At 45.0% G+C, this 23,552-nt stretch overlaps 1 protein-coding gene across 1 annotated transcript in view; it reads left to right on the top strand.

Moving 5' to 3' along the window:
• Positions 1 to 22,874, top strand: part of FAM91A1 (family with sequence similarity 91 member A1) — a 31,880-nt gene extending 9,006 nt beyond the window's left edge. Inside the window, exons 6-24 of the mRNA XM_033155816.1 lie at positions 2,751 to 2,864; positions 3,704 to 3,794; positions 4,988 to 5,050; positions 5,916 to 6,022; positions 6,291 to 6,329; positions 6,469 to 6,581; positions 7,509 to 7,627; positions 9,271 to 9,383; positions 9,673 to 9,759; positions 12,568 to 12,700; positions 16,059 to 16,207; positions 17,770 to 17,904; positions 18,497 to 18,610; positions 19,234 to 19,306; positions 19,989 to 20,138; positions 20,619 to 20,726; positions 20,826 to 20,949; positions 21,062 to 21,131; positions 22,284 to 22,874. Coding sequence (XP_033011707.1) covers positions 2,751 to 2,864; positions 3,704 to 3,794; positions 4,988 to 5,050; positions 5,916 to 6,022; positions 6,291 to 6,329; positions 6,469 to 6,581; positions 7,509 to 7,627; positions 9,271 to 9,383; positions 9,673 to 9,759; positions 12,568 to 12,700; positions 16,059 to 16,207; positions 17,770 to 17,904; positions 18,497 to 18,610; positions 19,234 to 19,306; positions 19,989 to 20,138; positions 20,619 to 20,726; positions 20,826 to 20,949; positions 21,062 to 21,131; positions 22,284 to 22,481 — 2,100 coding nt within the window. The 3' untranslated portion in view covers positions 22,482 to 22,874. The remainder of the gene's footprint in view (positions 1 to 2,750; positions 2,865 to 3,703; positions 3,795 to 4,987; positions 5,051 to 5,915; positions 6,023 to 6,290; positions 6,330 to 6,468; positions 6,582 to 7,508; positions 7,628 to 9,270; positions 9,384 to 9,672; positions 9,760 to 12,567; positions 12,701 to 16,058; positions 16,208 to 17,769; positions 17,905 to 18,496; positions 18,611 to 19,233; positions 19,307 to 19,988; positions 20,139 to 20,618; positions 20,727 to 20,825; positions 20,950 to 21,061; positions 21,132 to 22,283) is intronic.
• Positions 22,875 to 23,552: the final 678 nt, after the last annotated feature.

The raw sequence follows: 23,552 nt of genomic DNA, 5'->3' as shown, positions 1-23,552 counted from the left end.
AAAGTGTTTGTTGTGGCAGAGGAAGGGAAAGGAGATTGTTAGCTGCTTTGAGACTCCTTAAGGGGAGTGAAAGGTGGGATATCAAGTCCAAACTCTCCTCCTCCTCCTCCTCCTCCTCCTCCTCCTCCTTCTTCTTCTTCTTCTTCTTCTTCTTCTTCTTCAGAGTCATTAAATGGCTTTCATAAATTATCAATGCCACGCCGTCATCTCATCTCATTCAGTGTATCCTGTTCTGTGTGCTTGATACATGGAAAGTATATAGCAAGTGGTTCTCACCTGAGTTTGCAGGATGTGATGAAACATAGCGGAAGAAAGCAACCCTCTAGAAATGTTAATCTAAGGGCACTGAGGTCTTTATAGAGCAAAAGCAAATCCATGAATTGTGTCCAGAGATTTATGTGCAGCTGCTTAGAGTTGGCATTATAAACAGCAAGCATTGAGTGCCTGGCATCCATTACATGTTTAGAGTTATGTCATCTGTCATGGCATCCTTACCCTAGAGCAGTGATGGCGAACCCGTGGCATGCGTGCCACAGCTGGCACGCAGAGCTCTCTCTGCTGGCACGCCAGGGGCGGGGAAATGGCGCCGCCGCGCTGCTCTGCTCATGCGTCCTGCCAGCGCAGGCGCAGCAGCAGACAGCAGCAATTTCCCTCCTTGGCGCCTGTCCCAGTGGTGTTTGGCTGCTGCTGCTGCTGGCTGCTGCGGAGGATTCAACGCGAGGGGACGATGACGAGGAGGTAACAGCAGCGGCGGGCTGGGCCAGGGGCGGCGGGTGAAGGGGAAGCCCTCCTTTTGAGCGCTGCGAGCTGGGGGGGGGAGCCGCGTGGCCCCGCCGGCGATGCCATCCCTAAGTAAAACGGCAGTGCTATACATGTTCGGGTGGAAGGAAGGATGGAAGGAGGCAAATGTGGAACTCTTTACTCAAACATGTGCACACAGGGTTGGTGCATTGGAGGAGTAGGCGGCCACCTCCGCTTCCATCCGAGCGGTGTTTGGGATGGCGCGAAGAAAAGTCTCACTAAGACCCTAGCAAGCCGCCAGGGGGCGCGCGTCCCTGCGCAGGGGTAGGCGGAGCTGTGCCGGAGCTGAGCGGCGTTTGCTTCCCGCCTTGCACTGCCGGGTGGGCTTTTCTTCCCAACCGCCTTCACAGTCCGGGAGGCGCCGTTGCTGTGGTGACGGCTCTCGCATGTCTTTAGCTACCTCCTCCGACTGCCCGAGCGCTCTCCGGTAAGGAGGAAGTCAAACTTCTCGAAGAAAGGGCAGGAGCTGCATTTGGGAAGGTTTGGGATGCAACCGCTATGGTTCCTCCCTTGGCCCAGTTTTTGCAAAACAAAAACAAAACCCCCACACATAAATAATAATAAAAAACAACAGGTACTACCAGCGGGCACTACCGATCAGCTGTTCGCCGGATTCTATAACAACAAAAGGCTCTGCGGGGAGCGCAGACTGGCCGGTGTAACAGGGCTCGGGGCGCCCGCAGGAACAGCCTCCCCGCCATCTACCTCACTCCGCCGCCGTCCAGGCTCCGGTCTATTTTAAGAACTAGGCAAGGGGGATTCCCACCATCTCCTCCGCCTATAAACTTTAGTATATTTATATATCTGGCTCCTGGGCAGAATCGCTTACCCACTGGCCCTTTCCTGCGTTCTGTTTTCTGGGAACGGTCCATCTCGTCCCTCTGCAAAGTTGTATGCAGATGCGGAGAGGGGGGCGGCGAATAACACCGGAGTTCATGCAGGGAGAACTAACTCTCAAAAGTCTTTCTCTCTCTCTTCTCTTCCCTTCCTCCCCCTCCCCCCAGCTCTACTTCCTTAAAGGTAAATTACTACGCGATCCTCCTCCCAGCTTTGTCCGTCGCTCGGCAGCGCCTTCCGACTAGGCTGCTCACAAACCACTTGTGGCATAGTTTTGTCAGCCAGCCTCGCAGCCAGCGAAGCCTCTTCCCTGCTGCGGGTTTCATCTGAGGCTGAGATCATAAAAAAGAAAAAGCGGCTTATAAGTTGCCGTCCTCTCGAGTATCTTAGGGTGTTTTCCTTTGGTGATGGTGGTGGGGTTGTTTTATTAAAATTCGCCGAATTAACTTACTTTCGCGAGATCTAGCAGTCCAGCCCACAGCCCGTTAAATATATAGCAGTAGCTTAAAAAAATACAATACTATCCCTAACATATTAACTTGAGAGTCCCACTGATATTCAGGTTTAATTGCAGTGTTGGCACTTTGAAATAAAAAAGTTGGTTTTCTGCTGCAGTTTGGGCACTCGGGCTCAAAAAGGTTCGCCATCACTGCCCTAGAGTGTATTATGTGAGCTTAACCTTGATACTGCAGAAATGCAAATAACTGCTTTAAAAACAAAACAAAAAAAACTTTCCCCTCCCCTTGGAGACTGTGTGTGTGTGTGTGTGTGTGAGAGAGAGAGAGAGAGAGAGAAAGAAAGAAATACAAGCAAAAAACCAGAACTGAAACTTCTCTTTCTAGAATCTAACAGTCTTAATTTTATCCTGCATATTTTTTTATTAAAAATGCACTGAAGGAGTCTGTAAATTTATTGCACAACCTGTTTCTCAGGATTAATGATGAAAAGTGGCACAGTTCCCCTCCCCATCCATGTTGTGGTACATTGTTCAGGAGGGTTAAAGACCTGAGTGTGCCGTATCCAGAAATATGAGCATTTGTTAGTTCTGCTTTATAAGATAGTAATTTGGTTACTTCCTTGTTGTCTCTCACGAATGGACTGTACCCCTTCAGAAATTCTTCAGAAGGAAAACTGCCCGTGATCTGCTACCCACGAAGCCTGTTGAGATTGCAATAGAGCCATGGTGGGTGGTACAAGCTGGTTACATCACAGAGGACGACATAAAGGTATCTTCACACAAAAATCCAAAAATTAATTAGTCTGCATAAATGTCAGGCAGAAATCCTGTACACAATTACCTGGGAGTAAATCCATTTGAACACAGCGGAAATTACTTCTGAGTAAATTTGTATAGGGTCCCATTGCAGGTTATGTACTTTAGCTTCACCTTCTAAATCAGGAATGTGTAAATACTTAACTGCCAATATCACAGAAAGTTCTTGCGTCAAAGGTATTTCATACAGTTACTTTGCAGTTACAGCACTTACAGTATTTATGGAAAATGGGTCAAGTTGCCTTATAGATTCAGTCTGTGATGCTAGCTGTGGCAGTCAAAACAGCATCCAACATAAGGGCAAGTAGGACTCCTTAAGTGTTTATGGAAAATGACACATAATTCCATTTTAACAGCTGCCTGCAGGTGCAAGCCTACATCACTGGCGACTCACATGATGGTTTTGTTTAGTTCTCATGGCTGAAGACCGTTTATTATACTATATGAATTTTTAAAAGCAGCCTAAGTTAGAAGCTGTAACCACATCACATGGGAGTGGAAACCATAATTACGTATGACAGAAGAAGTATTTCATTTTTGTCAGTCCTTCTCCTGCTTCCAGACATTGGCTAACCCTGAATTCTAGCTCTATGATATTTTGCAGGGGTGGATCATCTATCAAAAAGTTTATTCTGGTACTTAATTGCTGCTTGATTAACTTACTAAACAAGCTCTCTGTGTGGGTTGTTGCACTTCATCATTGTCAAACTTTTCAGTCTGAAAGCTGCATGGAATAATAAAGACCTGTCGGTTACTCCAAATGTGTGATTTAATATGTACATTTCTCTCTAGATTTGCACTACCTCTGAGAAATCTGCTATTGATAAGATCATTGATTCAGGTCCTCAGCTTGCTGGATCTCTGGATTACAATATAGTTCACAGTGAGTTTTGCTTTGTTTTGTTAAACAGTAGAGTAACTTCTGCCAGTTGCATTTGTTTTTCCGTACTTAAATCTCACTGTAAACATGTGGTACAGTGACAATAAAGTATTCCTATTGCCTACTGTTATACTTCAGGCAGTGGCCAGGATCCAAGCGACTTTTGCAAGGGATTCACACTAAAGCAGTGAAATGTTTGCTTTTTGTTACTAGAACTATGCTATGCTGTATCACAAAATTTCAAAAGCAGTTTTGTCATGTGGAATAGAAATAGGAATACTTTATTGTCACTGTATCACATGTTTACAGTGAGATTAAACGAGCCCCCCCCCCAATCTCTCAGTCCTTGTCACACTCTGTGCTGTCGTACTACCACCAACCCCAAACGTCAGCTGCAATGTTGCTGTCTTTCATTCAGCAGCCTCACGCACGGCCCATGGGTAGAAACTGTTCTTTAACCTGTTGTTAACCTGTTGGTGCGGCTTGTCGTGTTTCTTTATCTCCTGCCCGAGGGCTGGAGATTAAAAAGGTGCTGGCCAGGGTGTGAGTCATCCCTGAGAATGTTTCTCGCTCTTCTCAGGCAATGGTCTCTCGCGATAACATCTAGCGGACTCAGGACAGCCCACAATTTCCTGTGCTGTCTTCACCACCCTCCGTAGGGACTCTCTGTCCATGGCTGTCAAGCCAGCATACCACACCGTAATGCAGCATGAGAGAACACTTTCTGTCGTGGACCGATAGAAGGAAATCATCAGTTGCTGTTCAACTTTGTTCTTTCGCAAGACCCTTAGGAAATGAAGTCTCTGTTGGGCCTTCCTAACCACCTGGGCTGTATTGACCTTCCAAGTTAGGTCTTCACTAAGATGGACTCCCAGGTATTTAAAGGAAGAGACTTTCTCTTGGGAGTAGTTCCTTGAGAGTAGTTTCATAAGTTGCCTGAATCCTGACCAGTGTAACTTCTCTCGAGCCCTGAACATTTTATATTTCCTCCCACCTATGCAAAGCTGCGATCATGTTAGTTAAATGCACATAAATTGCAAGATACCTGTATAACACACGTCGTGAGTGCTCCTCATGCAGTTTTGTGGCACATGCTTAGCTTCTATAGTGCTCTGTATGCGTAATGGTATAATGTTAAGTTTGATGGGGTTTTTTGTGGGGTTTTTTGTATAGTGACATTATTTTTCTTTCTGCAGGCTTATATAATAAAGGCTTTATTTACCTTGATGTACCAATATCGGACGACAGTTGTATAGCAGGTAAGTATGGACTTGCTGCTTTCTGAACAAAGATCCATAAAGGGTGCTACATGTTCAGGAGTGGATTGAATAGCAAAGTTGTGACAAAGAAGGAGTTGGAGTGTGGATTAAAATGGAACTGTGTGTAAGATGAGGGTTGTAGTGATGGTTAAAAGTACAAATTTCAATTTGTTTTGCCACAACAAAAATGCAAAATAAGATTGAATGGCAGCACTTGTGTAGGTACCTAAGATGTAGACCTTGGTGGTTAAAAGGGATTTAAAGTGTGACATGTCTGGTAAATGTAAAGGTAAAGAGACGGTCGTTAAGTCCAGTTGCAGATGACTCTGGGGTTGCGGTGCTCATCTCGCTTTACTGGCTGAGGGAGCTGGCGTTTGTCCTCAGACAGCTTCTGGGTCATGTAGCCAGCATGACTAAGCCGCTTCTGGTGAACCAGAGCAGCGCATGGAAACGCCGTTTACCTTCCTGCCAGAGTGGTACCTATTTATCTACTTGCACTTGGACGTGCTTTTGAACTGCTAGGTTGGCAAGAGCAGGGACCGAGCAATGGGAGCTCACCCCGTCGCAGGGATTTGAGCCGCCAACCTTTTGATCGGCAAGCCCTAGGCTCTGTGGTTTAGACCACAGATGTACGGGACCATAAAATTCCTGTTTTGTAAAATGTAATTTGAAAGATCAAAGTAACTCATTAGCTTGGTGTGAATCTCTGTTCTCTAGGTCAGATTCCTTTGAGAAAGAGAGAGCGAGATGCAGGAATAAACATTTTTATGCTGATAATTAATAAGCAAAGATGGGGTCAGACCCCTTTTTATACATCAAAATTATATCCTTGAATCACAACCTTAAACATGGCTTCTCTTTTCAGTTCCCCCACTTGAAGGTTTCGTTATGAACAGAGTGCAGGGTGACTATTTTGAAACCTTGTTGTACAAGATATTTGTTTCAATAGATGAACACACAAATGTGGCCGAGGTAAGTCATTGTTTCAGCATTTCTCTGTGCCCTGCATACAAGCATCTGTCAGGAAAAGACATGCTAAATTAACTTCATGGGAACTCTACACATAAGGGGGATTGGGATTATGTCTGTCTGTCCTCCTTTGGCTAACTCCTAGGGACCTGTACCTAAAGCTTAGCGCTCATATGTCTGACTTGCGCAGGTGGCAGAAGGTCGTGCAGATGAACGCACTGGATTTGATTTTTGAGAATTACCAGTAACCTTTTCCCTTCTATCCTTTCAGCTTGCAAATGTCCTGGAGATAGATCTGTCACTAGTGAAGGTAGGCCTCCTGTATTGCTGCTTAAAGTGTGTGTGGGTGGAGGTGGAGCAACACTTGTTTTACACACATGTTTTATCTCTTTTGAAATTGTGAAACAAGAATGCAAAGTGCTGATTTGCAAATGTTGTCTTCACTTTAGAATGCTGTCTCCATGTATTGCCGGTTAGGGTTTGCCCACAAAAAGGGCCAAGTAATAAATCTGGACAATCTTCATGCATCATGGCGGAATGTCCCATCTATAAACAGGCTGAAGTAAGTATGTGGTCTGCCAACAACAGGCCTGGTGCCTGAAGCCAGCTTCCCAAAGAGAACATCCTTGGGGATCCTGCCATCTTCCATTCTGTAAGACATGACCAAGCCAGCATAGATGTCGCTGGGACAGCAGTTGCAAACCTGCTGGGAATGTGGGCTTGGGAAAGCACATTGTTGCTTGAGACTGTGCCCCAACTTGTGATGCCCAATAGATGTGCATATCGCTAGGACATCAATATCGATGTGTCTTGTGAGTTGTGCTATTTAATGAAGTCAGGACTGTCGTGTGCACATACAGTGGTACCTCGGGTTACATACTTAATTGGTTCCAGGTTGCTGTACATAACCCGAAAAGTATGTAACCCGGAAAACGCTTCTGTGCATGCACAAACTGCGAAAACGCTTCTGCGCCTGCGCGAAACACGCACGCTTCGGGTTGCGCTTCCGGGTTAGCAGAGTTCGTAACCCGAAAAGTACGCAAGCCGAAGCGTACATAACCCAAGGTATGACTGTGCACCACTGGGAATAAATACAATTGAATTTAGTGGCTCTTAACTTTTCAACAGCCTTGCTTGTTATTAACTAAAAGCCACCAGTCCTTGTCAAAATAGCTTAATAAAATAATCACGTGGCATTAATTTACAGCCTCACTGATTAAAGCTGGAATATAAAGCCTGAGATCCATGACTGGAACCAGTTTATCTTTGCTCAGATTCTGGGGACTTCCCTGGCCACAACCTGCTTTCAAATAGTGCTTCTTCCCAGGGTCACAGCATCAGAGTTGCCAGGGTTTGAGAGAGGGATGTTCTTACTTACGGACTCAAATTCTGCTGGTACTTCTGGTCGGGCTGCTGAGGGAAACAAGAAGCTGGTCTAGATAGTCTGAGCCAGCAGGTCTCTCCTTATTACCCTTCTTCCCATTCTTAGAACTACTTTGGATCCACAGAAGATGCTGCTGTCCTGGGAGAGCTCAGAAAGCAGGAGTCCTGTACAAGAGGCAGGATCATCTGCTACAGATACCGACACAAACAGCCAAGATGATCCAGGTGAGCCGTAGAGCAAGTGGTTGCCGATCTAATAATTTTGTGTGCATTGCAGCACATTCTTTTTTATGTTCTGTATAGGTCAGTGCCTGTCATTCACTACTGTGGCATTCTGTGGTCTGAATAATGTGGGCTAGAGCTAGGCTACACATTAAAACATTTGCTTGAAAAAGCAGCTTGCTCTGCATGTGGAGAATCTTTAAGGCTCCACTTCCAATTGGCTTTTCCCTGCAGGCAGGGAAATCCATAAGTGGGGAGAATTCCCCCTGTCCCACATGCAAAAAAGGAAGAGCCACTAGGCTGGGTTGGAAAAGAACCAATGAGGATGTAGATGATTTTTATAGAGATACCGTTCAGCATTCATTTTTATCATTTTGAGGTGTACGGCTTTATTCATCTGTTAAAAGATGTGCATTTGTAGATTAAAGCTTTGCAGAAGGGAAATATCCTAGCTATATGAATAAGCTGCAAACATTGTTCAGATGTTTTTGGTGAACCGTTCTGGAGTATCAAAGGTGACCTGCCCCAGCATGATGTCATCAAAAGCCCACGGCATAAATAAAATCCCTGTACCGTTTGAATGTGGCCAGAGTTGTTCATGAATCTTCAGTTTGAGATGGTGAGGTTTTTTTCCATTCATAAGTAGTCGGTTGCCTGACATTAGGTTAGCAAGCCTCTCTGTGACATCACAGTAGTTTAGCCAATAGCACCCACAGGGATTGCACCACTTCAGGCCTTTCTCAGACGGTTCTGATGTTGCTGCAGATGTAGCACAAGCCCGCTGCTAAATAAGAGAAGGTCAGCTGATGATGTCAAGTGACCCTGGGCATGTCAAGCTGTTAAAGGTTCAAGAGGAGGGCAGACTCAATGACAGACACAATGGCCTGATTTGCACATCCTGCTAAGACAAACCATGGTTTAGTGCAGGGGTTGGCAAAGTTTTTGTGGCTTGGGCCAGTTCACGGCCCTGCAGACACTGCAGTGGGCCAGAGTACGCACATACACATGCAAGAACGCTATTTCCAGCGTGAAGGAGGTGTGTGCAGCTTCCCATTGGCTGCAAGAGTTCCCTGCAGGCAATGGGAAGCCAGCCAGCGTCGCAGAAGGTGGTCCCCGCTCTGCTCCACGCCAGTTTAGCGTGGTGCACAGGAGCCATCCGAGCAGGTGGCAAGGGTCCCTGAGCAGGTGGTGGGAGTCCATGGGCCGGTTAAACAACCCCCATGGGCCGCTTGTGGCCCATGGGCCTTAGGTTGCCGACCCCTGGCTTAGTGTGAAGGCCTGGTCTCCTGATGATAAGATCAGGGCTGGCTTTGTTCTTCCTTGGTCATTTTGCTGCTGAGCTAAGCTTAGTGTTTCATCCAAACCTGGGTTTGTGGATCAGCACTCTTCAAGCTAACCATGGGCTTCAATCAAGTTTGGTTATCAGTTTACAACTCATGGTTTGCCCAGGAGAGCTGAACTGCAGGCCTGAGTTTGGAGGGCATGCTTAGCAAAACCATGGCTTACCTCATCTCATCACATCAGCTAAAGGAGTGGAGAGGAGAGGCGCAACCACAGTCTTAGCGTAATGTACGAAGCTGGCCAGCATGCTGCACTGTTGTCAAAACTATTTAAGATGGCACATCTCTGTGTGTTTGCTTCCCTAGCTGATACTGCCAGTGTGAGCAGCTTGAGTCTGTCCGGTGGGCACACGAAGCGCATAGCCTTCCTGTTTGATTCAACGCTCACTGCCTTTTTAATGATGGGGAATCTCTCACCGGTAAGTTTCTTAGCTACTCAATATCAAAGTGTTAAAACACTTTAAAATATTCCTTTAGTGTTTTTTTTAATAAAATCTTTTTTAAAAAAACAAGTTTTGAGATAAGTTCTTTGTCAAAATGAAAACTAGTCATTTAAAAAAAAAGAAAAACCAAAGAGTCCTGACTTGCAGGAAGGGAATGTAAGAAGTGTGTATTCTGTATTCCTACATCTTCATTGTGAATGCTTATTGAATACTGGGTAGATAATAATTTGGAACTCAAGGTTATGCAATTTTACCTTCCTTGCAGAATTTGAAAAGTCATGCAGTCACCATGTTTGAAGTTGGGAAGTTGTCAGATGAATCTCTGGACAGTTTCCTTGTAGAACTTGAAAAGGTAAATAATAGGTGGTGGTAGCCAACACAACCTCCTTGCATGAGCAGTCAAGCTATATATGGTTAAGTCGGTGCTATCTTGCATTAAAGGCTTCAATAGAAAGGTAAAGGACCCCTGGATGATTGAGTCCAGTCAAAGGTGACTAGGGGATGTGGCGCTCCTCTCGCTTTCAGGCCGAGGGAGCCAGTGTTTGTCCACAGACAGCTTTCCGGGTCTTGTGGCCAGCATGACTAAACCGCTTCTGGCATTCTATTTATTAAAGGCTTCACAGTTACAGCACAAATGCATTCAGATTTGAAAGAGAAATTTAACGTTAACCTTCAAAATAACTTACAGTGGTACCCCGTGTAACGCACAAAATCTGTTCCGGATCGTGCTACGTAACACGGGCGTGCTTAACACAAACTCCCCCCCCCCCAAGAAAAAACCCGGAAGTAGCACAATTGGTGCACTTCTGCGCATGCGCGAAGTGTGCAGAAGCGTTCTGCGCATCCGGGGGTCGCGCGCGCTCCAGAAACGCTTCCGGGTTGCGGGCGTTCTTAACTTGAATGTCCATAACCTGGGGTGTGTGCAACCCCGGGGTATGACTATATGTGTTGGAAGCACCTTTTTCTTACGAGCGAAAGTTCGAACTTGGTCAATTCACCTGGAGCCACATAAGTCACTTAAGGGGCTGGATGCAGCCCATAGCCCACTGCTGAGCAGTCTCCCATAAGACATTGCTTCCCTCCCACCCTCTTGCTTTTAGTAATTGTGGCTCATCTGATCATTCAAATTGAAGAAAAATAAATAAGACTCTTCAGTCATTACGCTTTGTATGATTACATTGTCAAATGATTTTTTCCTTCTACTACATCCTGCACATAACATTTGTTTAAACTCTGTATAGGGTATCACATGTATAGCTACACATAATTAAGTACAGAAAGATGACCTGCAGATAGCTTACCAAAGCTATTGAACATCTGACATGTAAATGTTTTTTCTTTTGAGGATCAGAGCAGCTGCACGGTCATAAATGCTGAGTTGGATCGTTCCAAAAACGCGATTTTTAATCCAAATCTTTACTCACGACCACCGGGTTTTTAGCTCCATTCTTCGCAGGTAGAACTTGGACGCTCACCGCGGGCTTTGTCGCCGCATTTGCATCCCGGTTGGGGCATGTCCCCTGAAGCCCGGCTCCGGTTGTCCCTTCACCCCCACTCCCCCTTTACAGGGGGGGCAGGGGAAGGGTTCGGAGCCTCCGCGGGCACAGCCGGGGAGCCCAGGGTGCGGGACGCTCTTCCCGCACCCCAAACGGAGCCGCGCGCTGCGGTAGCGCGGCTCCTAACCCCCGGGATGGACAAGGCGCCTCGAGACCGGGAAGGGTAGCCTGCCTCCCTCCCTTCGAGCCGAAGAATGTAACCAAATGAGGGTTTACTGCTACAGAACTGGTTTCAATGTAGCTAAAATTAACACATGAGACTGGCAAACTCTTTTTTCGGGCAGTTAATTAGAGGAAAATATCTCCATTTAAAGTTGCGGTGTTTGCGCTTCAGCACAGAAAAATGGCGTTGAACAAAGAGGAGAGCAGAAATACAACACCCACTTCCTCCTCCTCTGCCAGTATGCTGGGTTTTGTCCTTGAACTGGTATTGAACTCTGGACTAACAGATGAACAGAGACTCATTGCCTTGAAGGTGGAACTTGTTTATAGGAAAGTCAAAGTCTTGTGTGGGGATCTGAAAGGGAACCAATTGCCCACAGAGGAGGCTTTTAAAATTTTTGACACTTATGAAGAATGTCTTGCTAATGAGCTGAGAGAGTGGATGGAAAGATGGAGAGAACTGAGTGAGCAACTTCGGAGAAGAAATTCGCTTTTTGGGGGTGGCAGCCCCAAGGCGACGTCAAGATTTGTTATATCCAGTCCCCGGGGTGTGAGCTCGGGGGCCAGGGACAGAGAATTAAGGTATTTACAAGAAGAAAAGGAACGTTACAAAGAACCGAAGAAGCAGGGAGATGATGAGATGGACACCTCTGAACTCGTGGCAAGAAGAGACATGGACTGTGCCTGGATCTGTGGACGTTGGGAGAGAGAAGTTACACGGATGTTCAGTGCCGATGCCACCAGGAGAAGAATAATGGACAGAGGGGGTGTGGGGTGAAGTCTTAAACAAAATTTAAAGTAGTCTACCACGGCAAATCGAAAGTGGAGGGTGAATACTGTCAACAATACTCTGTTATATTTTTGTTTGTATATGAAAGGAGATATTTCAAGTTTTTATGTTATTAGCAGTAATCTTAAGGATAGAAGAATTAGATTTGATGCGAGGAGCAAGATTAAGACTTAGATTAAGTTAAGAAATTGATAAGATTGAATTAAGAAGAACTAGGATGAGGTATTATTATGGTGATGTATTTACTAGTAAGGTGTTGAAAAGATAATTTGATGTAAATATATAATTGAACTAATTTTTTTTTTTTTTTTTTTTCTCAGAAGAAATGGTTATAAAATAGATTAAGGATATAAAATCGAAGGTGAAAAGGCAGGGGAAGTCAATGGTCAAGATATGGAAAAAGAAATTTTTCTTTTTAGAAAGATACTACAAGAATCTTGACACTGTTTGTATTTGTCATATTTGTTTTGTATTTGTGGGTGTGGGTGAGGGTATATGTTGTTTGGAAAAATGCCAATAAATTCTTATAAAAAAAAAAAAAATAAATGCTGAGTTGGGAATGTTTTGTCATATCTTAATTCAATTTTCTATGTCAATAGTATGTGCACAAACAGCTCATGCAAAGTGCATTTTTTTTTGTTCCCTTATTTAGGTTCAGAGCACAGGAGAGGGTGAAGCACAAAGATACTTTGATCACGCACTTACCCTGCGAAATACTATACTGTTTCTGCGGCACAATAAGGACCTAGTGGCTCAAGTTACACAGCCTGAACAACCCAATAATGGTACAGTGAAGACATGTTTTTTATTTTACGTGTTCTATACATTTTACTCTACTGACACACTTTCACCAGCTGTGAAAAAGTGCTCCAAACATGTACTTATAAGTATAAACCCTTTGGGAACAGAGGTCCCATTGTCCATTGTTAGCTGTTTTAGGCTGCTAAACATCAATCTTGGCATGGTATTAACGTTGCAACAGACCCTGTAGTCAGAAATGTCCTCTGTATAAGGCCAGTTAAGAATCTAGGCGACCGAGAAGTCATCTCATTAAACAAAGTCGGCCTGACTTATTTATAAACTTACGCAAGTTCTAGTGTTTGCAGGTAAACATATTGGAAGGCATTGTCCAAAGAGTGCATTAATTTATGCATAAATGTTCTAAGCGCACATAGTGTTTGCATTAAAGTTTTAAGAGTAGATCCCAGATGTTAGTTATAGCAGTCACATGAGACAAGAAAATGCTTTATATCTTTCTCATTCCCACCATCAGAAGATAGCAACTTGCCACTTATCCTGTTAGTGGTACCTCGCTAGACGAATGCCTCACTAGACGAAAAACTCGCTAGACGAAAGGCATTCGCTAGCGAAAGACTTCTCCCAAGACGAATTTTCCTATGGGCTTGCCTTGCAAGACGGAAAATTTCCGCGATTCCCCCCCCCCCCGTCAAACCGCTATTCCCCCGTTGGTGCTTCGCAAGACGAAAAATTCGCTATACGACAGCACTCGCAGAACGAATTAATTTCGTCTTGCGAGGCACCACTGTACATTCAGTGAGCACAATTAGAATCTTTTGGGCCTTGCAACTGCCAGCTTTCTCCCTTCTCCCTATTTCCCTCTCTCTCTTGGTCCAGATGCACCAGTAACTCAGAAAGTCACTTGAGACAATATGTATCCCATGTAATCTGTAGGTCAACGCACGATGCTCGGGGTATACAGAGCAAAATTCATGCACTTTAAACTGCATAGGCGATACAATATCTTGAACCAGCCCTGCACCATCTTTGTGGCCAGAGCCATGTTATTTTGGGAGAATGCAGCAGCTGTAATTCCCTTTAGTGATAAGCACTCAGCCTCTCCCCCCCCCCCCCGGACTTAATAAATCCCGGTGACCATCATTTTCCTGCAGGGCTGAACAAACATAGTGTGCATGTTTGTACATCTCTCGAGTTAATTTTGTTTTAATGGGGAAAGAATTTATCTTGTTCTTTTTACCCCTTTAAAACATTCATCAGCATGTGCTAGATCCAGTTGAGTCCTATCAAAAACTGTCAGATTCCTGGGCAACAGCATTTAAAAATGTACATAGAATAAAAAACATACAGAGCATGAACCACAGTTATTGTGGAGGACTCTTCACTAGCAATTAACTCCATCAGTGGATAAAGTGTTTTTTGATCATTTAAGAGGGTTGGGGGAACAGGACAAGAACTAATACTCTTAAGATAATGAATTGCTTAAGTAAGCCTTCACTTGTCACAATATCCACAGCTGGGGTGGGTGGGTTACTATTTATGTAGCTTCCAGCTGCTTATGCGGTTGGTTTACTTTTGAAGTTGACCTTGCACAGTTGGTTTATGCCCCCTGGAGAAGCTTAAAAGACATTTATCTTTTTAGAGTTGAGTATGCTTTAAATTTCCTAAATCATGTTGGATAGTGTTCTTGAATTGGGTACGATGGTTTAACATTGGCAAAGGCTAAGGAATGTAGTGCTGTAAATCCATATGCCCTATTCAAAATGGGATTTCTGGTGACCAGCATGTATATGCTAGTTTGGGCCCAAGAAAATAATAGTATAAAATAAAATTTTGTTCACTGAATATATAGGAGCTGGAACAGACCAAAGGATAATTTAGTCCAGCATCCTGTTCTCTCAGCAGCTGACCAGATGCCTGTGGGAAGCCCAAAACCAGGCCATGAGCGAAACAGTGCCCTTTCGCAGCCGCTGGTATTCAGAGGCACCCTGCCTCCAATAGTGGAGGCGGAACATAGCAGTTGTGGCTAGTAGCCACTGAAAGCCCTAAAACTCCTTGAGTTTGGAGAACAGCCATCGCTCAGCAGTAGACCATCTGCTTTGCATGGAGAAGGTGGTCCAATGGCCTGATTTCCTGGTTCCTAATTTGGCTAATTCTGTTTTAAATCTGTCCAAGCTGGTGGCCATCCCTGCATCTTGTGGCAACAAATTCCATAGTTTAGCAGCGTGCTGGGTGAAGAAGTATACATATATTTGCCTGCCTTTAATCTCCTTGTGTTCAGCTTCACTTAGTATGGTGCTGATAACCCAAAGTTTCCGGTTCCCCTATGGGAAAGCTGCATTTTCCTGCATTACAGGGGGCTGGACTAGACCAGGCATGGCCAGACTTTGCCCTCCATCTGTTTGGGAACTACAACTCCCATCATCCCTAGCTAACAGGACCCAGTGGTAAGGGATGGTGGGAATTGTAGTCCCAAAACAGCTGGAGGGCCAAGTTTGGCCATGCCTGGACTGGATGATTCTCGGGATCCCTTCTAACTCTACTGTTCTATGATTCTATGACCCCCAGTTCTAGCAGGGGGGGGGGGGGAGAGAGAGCGAATTTTCTCCCAGTTTCTTCACACAGTGAATAATTTTATGCACCTCTATCATTTCCACCTTTTTCTTTTTTTTTTCTTTTTGAAAAAAACAAAATCTCCAAGCCTTAAAACCTTTCCGCATAGAGGAGCTGCTGCAACCCCTTGATCATTCTTGGTTGCCCTTTTCTGAAAAAGTATCCATGGTTGGAATCCAAAGAACTGCCCAGTGAGTGAACAGCAGTTCAAGAAATTCAGATATAGATAACACATACCCATGGAGAGTCTGTATTTATAGAACAGCAGTCTCCTTGGTTCCCCCGTACCCCTTCAGAGCAGAGGGGCAGTTCCAAAGCACTTATGGAAGGCAATCCTGCTATTCAAAGGAGGGCAAAGTAAATAAATAAAAAATCCCACTTGTTATGCACGAAATAACTCTTTGGTTCAACAGTTATTTCCTTTAGACATGTAACTTTCCTTGTGGTTGGTGGTACGCATCAAAGCTGATTTACCATGGGGTAGGTAGCATGCATGGTGCCTTCTGTATGCTTATGGACTCCAGTTTCCATCATTCCTGACCGTGCTGGCTAGGAGTGATAGGAGTTGTAGTCTGACAACATCTGGGGGGCACCATCTTACCTACCCCTCCCTAGCGGATAGCATCTTTAAGTCATTGTGTTGAGATTCTATCCAGGAAGAGAGAAGAGACCCGTCTAAATTTGTATTTTTCCTCCCCCCTTCCTGTACCCCTTTCAGTTGTACATGTTCGTTCTCTATCTGTATTCCAAGTGTCTTTGACATCGTTGATGTAGGTTTCCCTCTGGATTTGCTGCGCTGCGAAAGCTTGCTTGGCTTGGACCCTGCTACATGCAGCAGAGTTTTGAACAAAAACTACACGCTGCTCGTCTCCATGGCGCCTCTCACCAACGAAATCCGACCTATCAGCAGCTGCACACCCCAGGTAAGAAAGAAACTACCCCCCCCCAAAAAAAAAATGAAATGGGAGGATTACTTCCTGTGTGACGTGTTGCTTTTAGTATTTACAGAAGGCTTTGGGTCAGCAGTGTGCATGCACTCTTTATCTGTGTTTCTGCTTTTCTTCCCAGCAGTTGACTTTATTGTACTTGCATGGCTTTATCCAACTAGCCTTCCACAGCTGGAAGACAACCCCTTCTGTTTGCAGAGGGGAGTGGGAAGAAGAAGAAGAAGAAGAGTTTGGATTTGATATCCTGCTTTTCACTACCCGAAGGAGTCTCAAAGCGGCTCACATTCTCCTTTCCCTTCCTCCCCCACAACAAACACTCTGTGAGATGAGTGGGGCTGAGAGACTTCAGAGAAGTGTGACTGGCCCAAGGTCACCCAGCAGCTGCATGTGGAGGAGCGGAGACACGAACCCAGTTCCCCAGATTACGAGTCTACCACTCTTAACCCCTACACCACACTGGCTCTCCACACCACTCCCCAGAGCTTAGGGCTGGAGTAGCCTTTTTTTTTTTTTTGCCTGACTCCCCTTCCCATTGCACCACCATGCGCTAACATTCCTTCCTGCTTCAGTGAGCCCCCCAGCCCTGCATGGCAGATCTTTGAGGGGCAAAGGTGGTGCAAGGGGAAGAGAACATCGGAAGCTTCCTTCTACCCATTCAGACCACTGGTCCATCTAGCTCAGCAATGTCTACACCAGACCTAGGCAAACTCAGCCCTCCAGATGTTCTGGGACTACAACTCCCAGTGGTCAGAGATGATGGGAATTGTAGTCCCAAAACATCTGGTGGGCCAAGTTTGCCTATGCCTGGACTACACTGACTCACGACAGCTCTCCAGAGTTTCAGACATCCCCAGCCCTACCTAGAGGCACCAGGGATGGAATATTTTACATGTAAAGCATGTGTTCTATGGCCCAATCAGAGAAAAATGCCCCCTTCCTTTCCGCTGATGGGAGCATCCCGCTGATGGAACTCTCCCACTCATGGGACAGTCCCACTAGTGGAACCTTAGGCAGGTTCGAAGCCTAGGGTTGTTTCTGTCCCCATCTTTCAACAAGGTCCCCAAGGCTACCCACAAGAATTTTTCTGAAAATGCAGAAATCTTGATTTTACACTGCTTTCCTTCACGGATTGGTTTCAAGCCAAAAAGCCACTGACAAGAAGGTGACACAGTTAAAGCTGGTATGAAAAACCATAAAGTCATAATGAGTCCGTGGGAAGTGTTTAAAATGTGCTTTTCTAAAAAAGAAAAGATACTGCGAGCTTTACACCCAAACCGTGGCTCTGCCATGCTGCAAGGGGTTTGGATGCAGCAGAGGTCTCCATCCAGTTCTACCCAGCGCTGCTGGTTTCTGCTGGCAAGGAAGCCCCACCGGTGAGGAGTCACCAACATGCCTTCCAAAATGTTTTTCTGCTTCTTAATATTAGGAGTGAAACTGCAGTTGCTGTTAGAAGAAGCCCTGTTACTGCAAATCAAGGTTACAACAGCAACGTTTGTCTTATTCTTGCTTCAGTGGGTGCCTTTTTCATCTTTCCCTAGCATATTGGACCGGCTATTCCAGAAGTCAGCTCCGTATGGTTCAAGCTCTACATTTATCATATTACTGGACAAGGGCCTCCATCCCTGTTGTTATCTAAAGGAACAAGACTCCGAAAACTTCCAGATATATTTCAGGTAGGCATTAAGGATTTGGAAGGAATGAGAGTCTTCTGTAATGGTATTGCTTCTGGAGTTGTTGCTTCTTTGGCCTTTCCATATAACACCTGAAGCTGCTGGTTTCAGCAAGGTAAGCTGTTGCACTAGAAATGTGTGCGATCTTAATTCTGGGGTAGAGGCCTTTGGTCATGTTCAACTTTGTGTTCAGATCGGTGTTTTGTATAAATAGCTCTAGAGAGCTGAGGTGGCTCAGTCAGCAGAGCATAAGACTCCCAACAGCATCTTGGGGATCACAGGTTCCGGTGTTAATAGGTAATACAGACACGTAGGTAACAAATTGTCTCTAATTGAAAAGCATGTGTGCCAATAAATCAGTACAAATAGGATGATTGTGTTGCTTTTCAGATTGTTGAAGCAATTCGCCTTGTGCAAATAAAATTTGGGATATTTCTTCTTTTCCTACCAGCAGAAAAAGTAAACCCCTTTAATTCAGGCTGAAAATAGAGCTTGAAAAGAAAAGCTAGATGGATGCAGACAGTGGAGGACATTGCTCTTGCTGCAAACATTTCAGTCTTAATCTGACTGCTGTGTCTGCACTTCTACTCCCTAGGGCTACGACCGCTTACTAATAACATCTTGGGGGCATGACCCAGGAGTCGTCCCAACTTCCAATGTGCTCACTATGCTGAATGATGCTTTAACCCATTCTGCTGTTCTGATTCAGGTAAGGAACAACTTGTATACATTTGAAACTTCTAATATTTCTGCTGGACCAGAGTGTTGTGGAGAGTGAGGCAGGAAGTGAGTGAGAATTAAAGCTAGTTTGCATAATATAAAGATGCCCAATGGTGGCTGGAAGATGGTTCATTTAATGCAGCTCCTTATTTGAGGTGCTTGTAATTAACTCTTGGAATATGAGAACAGGCTATATTGTGATGGCCTGTGGCTCGGATTTTTTTTTTTTAGACTTAGCCAGCCTGGTAACCTCCCAGATGTTGCTGGATTCCATCACCTATCTTCTCCCCTTACCCTGACTCCCAGTTCTTGATCGCATCTCCCAAGAAGAAGCATCCTAACTTGAAACCATACTGGGATTTTGTCCTTACTATTATCAGATCTTACTAACTGAACAGGAACTCTTATCAAGCAACAACAGAGAGTTTCCATTCTGTTAATTCTGCAGAATTTAGTATTAATGGAGATGGGGGGGCTGGAATCATAGCACCTTAGGTTCTTGGTTCTCTGGCAGTAATTCCCCGTGATGAATGAGGGCTAGGCGCCTTTGAAAAGCTGGAGATTGTCACGTTGACATGGATTTTGTGCCTTAACTCTCACTTTGGTGTTTAGGGACATGGTATGCGTGGTATGGGGGAAACTGTCCATATGCCGTTTCCATTCGATGAAACAGAACTGCAAGGAGGTAACTCGTGTTTTCTTGTACTGCCATTCTCTGCTCAGACACAATTTGTGTGTGACTGAATTCTCAAAACCGCACCTTGCTGCTCGCAGTAACAAGGTGATACTAAAAGGTAACAAGGAAACGGGGAAATTAGCAAGTTTCTGTCCAGGATTTCAGGCATTTCCCATCGCTTGCTGGCTGGAGATGCTGGGGATTGAACCTGGGAAACACATGTACGCAAAGCATGTTTCTCTGCCACTAAGCTATAGTACTCCTCTTTGATTTTTGGCTTAGTGGGTATCAGACTTGTGGGTTGCTGTGAGAATTTAATCACTACCTTTTGAATGATATTTTGGTTAGGAATAATGTAACTGATAGTACACTCCCCCCCCCCCCCCAATAAAGCATGATGCAGACATAAAAGCCACTGATCATTGTTGTCAATTAACAATGATTCCAAAAGCTTGTCCCCCACTCCCTTGCACTGTTCTGCATTGTCTTTCTTTGTGAGGAACTAAAGGGGAGGGCACTTGCTGTTTTTCTAGATTTCTTTGCAATCTCTATAATCTTTTTAAAAGTGGTGGCTGCGGTGATGCAAAGTGCTAACCTTAGATGCCAACTTTCTTTCTTTCTTTCTTTTTGCTTAGTAAAATTGCCATTTGATGTGACAGGTGTGTCCCCCCCTCCCCCCGTTTGTGTGTAGATTTTTCTCGTCTCAACATGGGCGTTCACAAAGCGTTGAGGATATTAAGGGAAAAGTTGGATTTGCAGCACTTCTGCGGCTACGTAACAATGTTGAACCCTTTCAGCCACCACGTGCACAGAAAGCTGAGCGATGCTTCTGATGGAAAAGGTTGGTCAACAGTAAACCTTGGTTGCCCGATGTGGAGGCTTCTACCATTTGGATCTGTGCCGAGTTCCTTGTGTGCAGTGAATGAAAGGTGGTGGAATGGAAGCAAGCCATACTGAGCATCCACTAGGAAGCATGTAGCTAAGGGGGTGGATTCCAGAATCCCACACCTTCAGGTGTTAAAAGTTGTTAAAAGGAAGCATCCTGCGCATGGCCAGATACCTCATTAATCTCACCAAGAAGGTCCGTAATAGAGAAGCCATTGGGGATGCACAGGGCATAACCAGAGCAATACTGTCTGTCCACAAGCAAAGCAGACTTGAGGGACCCTCCAGAGAAGATTTTGGAGGCACAGGTGGGAGGAGGGAAGGTGAATTCCTGGTGTGTGAGGTTGTGTAGCGCTGTGTTCCGTTCAGAGCTGCTGGATCATAGCAGCTGTTGCTCAGGAATATAGTATAAATGGCTTGTTTCTTTTGCTCTAAGGCGAGCCAGAGCTGGCACTGGGGTCGGATGTAAATGGGAGCACAGAATCATTTGAAATGGTCATTGAAGAGCCACCCATGGATTTGGCAGCTAAGCAAAGTCCCGAAGGTAATCCTTTAAAAAATTAAAATAAAGGGTTTAATTTGTTGCTGCGAAGAATGAGCTGCAGTCCAAATTCCACATTGCCTCATCTCTGTATCTGTTCAGTTCCCACAACAGAACAGGAGTGGGTCCCCCTGGAATTGTGCTTTGGAATTCCACTCTTCAGCTCCGAGTTAAACAGGAAAGTCTGCCGGAAAATTGCAAGCCACGGACTGTGTAGCAGAGAGAGGTGAGGACTTGCTGGGACCTAAACTGTTTGCCTGCAGATCTTTCAGCAGAGGTAGAAATGAAGCAGTGGATTACTTGTTTGACATTATATATGTTTTCTAATCTTTTGACAGCCTTCAAAAACTGTTACATTCCAGTAGAAAACTTTCTCTACAGGTCCTTAGCTTTGTTCATTCATTCCAGGTAAATATATATTGTTTAAAAATTGCATATGCATTAATATGTACATAGAAGTTCCTTTTTGACATAAACGCGTTGCAAACTTGCATTCCTTGATCTTCTTTTTAACTCTGATGCCATTCTAAAGGGTGCTTGCTGAATGAGACGGCGGGGGGGGGGGGGAGAAGCATCTGTCTGGTTCTGTAGCTTTATTCTCCATACCTCCCTGGACAATGTTGTGGGTTTCTTCATGACTTTGTACTTAGTTGCACATTTTCTCAGGCTGAAGGCCACCAGGACCACTGGTGTTATCAAGCCTCTTTTCTGACAGACTTGCACCCACTTAGTGCCGCCTCCTGCCACCTCTCTGTCTGCCCTGCCTGCTAGCCTGGTCTCTCTAAAGGGCCTTAATCTCTACTTGGCATAGCAGTGGTGGCATAGCAGTTGCAAGATCCTAGGCTTTGAGAAGCCCTTTATGAAACCAAAGTGTCTGCCAAGTGTCACAGCTCCACTACCACCTATACATTTGGCAAGAGGGTAGAGAATGGAAAAAGGAAAGGATGGGAATTGTCCTGGGTCCTTCAGCCATTAAAGAGGAAGCTGTTGGGTTAATAAAAGAGAAGCCAACCAAGGCTTAATATGTTTGTGAATACGAGCAAGACCCTTGCCTCTGCTCACCCAGAGTCAAAATTGCTAAAGGACCCCTGGCACTGTCACCTCCCTTTGTCAAGGGCATCTGAAGGCAGCCCTGTATAGGGAAACGTTTAATGTTTTATTGTGTTTTTATGTACAGTGGTACCTCGCTAGACGAAAAACTCGCTAGACGAAAAGCTTGCTAGACGAAAGGCATTCGCTAGCGAAAGGGTGCTTCGCAAGACTTTTCCTATGGCCGCGACCCTATGGTTTTGTTTTTCCATAAAGCCGCGCTTCCTCCGACCGTGCTTTGCAAGACGAAATTTCCACTATACGATAGCACTCGCGGAATGCATTAATTTCGTCTTGCGAGGCACCACTGTATGTTACAAGCTCCCAGAGTGGCTAGGGCAACCCAGTCACATGGGCGGGGAATAATAGGAATAATAATATGCAGTAGCCAATGGAGAATTTGGGGCTGTGAGTTACTTGTTTGCCAACCGGTAATCCTATTGAAGCACGTTTCCCTCTTTCCCTCCTCAGGAAAGCATTTCAACTATGGAATTACTTTCAGAAGCCTCTTCTACTTCAAGTTTACTTTCCCACCCATCCTCTGCCGACGCAGGCGTTCCACTTCCAGCCAAGAATCTGATGTTCAAGGACGGTACATTGTCAGAGTGGAACGGGCGGTCTCCTTCCTCTGTCCTTATTGCAACTGTGCCACCCGAACACCCGAAATAGCTCGAGGGGTTTGCCGTGGTGTGGTTCACATTTTGCCTTTTCCTTCCGGGTAAACAGCAGCATTCGACTTACAGTGCCAACCTCCCCGGAAGCGTAATGCTACCCACAGCATGACCTCTGCAACGATAGTGTTATTAAAGTGTGTAGTGCTGCACTTTTAACCTGGGGGAGATGCATCCTCTCTCGCCTACCTGTTTATTACTGCATGTCATGCTGCAACAAAAAGCTTCTTAGTTGTCAGCCTGCCTCTCTTTTTATCTCAAGACAATCGATCTTTCTTTTATAACTGAAAGCACCCTTCGTAGGCTTTCTGATGGTTGAATTTCTATACTGTCACAGTAGATAATAGTAATTTTATACGTTTGTGGTGCAGACCTTAAACTTGCTTTTTTTTTAAATCGTATTAACACACAATAGTTAAATAGCTTTTGGCATTAGAAAGGCACAAGTGGTATTAAAATAGTTTAACAAAAGTATCAGTGACTGATGGGAGAGAGGGCGGCAGCAGTGTTCTTCCGCTGACGTACTTAATAATTAACTATTAACTACCAGATTAAAAAGGATAGCTAGGAGGCAGTCACGTCAGTCTACTGATGATGCTTTGTAAATGATTTTAATCTGAAGCTTAAAAGCACCTACAGAAGCATCATAGAAAAACTTAAGAGAGATGGGACTAATTATTTTTCGTCCTTGGTGGAACCTTGCAGTTTGATGGGATTACACCAGTGTTACATGTGGTGCTGTCTGTACGTAGAAGTTCTTGTTGATAATACACTGTGTGGTAGCTTTACAAAAATCTCAACCTGCGATGGCTTTCATCCCATAACAAGCCAGATGTGTCAATCCACTGCCATGTCTGGAATTTGGTGTCTTGACTTGCCACTGCTGCCCCAAGGCCGAATCTGGACGTGGAGGTGACTTCCCGTAGAGTTTCGAGCACGCCTTACAGGGGAATGTGTTAGTGTGAATCGGTCCTAAGCAGGTGGCAGCACAGAATGGTTGATCTGCTATGGGGAACACTGGGTGAAATCCACGAAATGTTTGCACTGCGTAGCACCTGATCCATGCTGC

The sequence above is a fragment of the Lacerta agilis genome, chromosome 7, assembly GCF_009819535.1.
Source record: "Lacerta agilis isolate rLacAgi1 chromosome 7, rLacAgi1.pri, whole genome shotgun sequence".
Taxonomy (NCBI): Eukaryota; Metazoa; Chordata; class Lepidosauria; order Squamata; family Lacertidae; genus Lacerta; species Lacerta agilis.
This window is presented reverse-complemented; position numbering and strand designations above follow the sequence as displayed.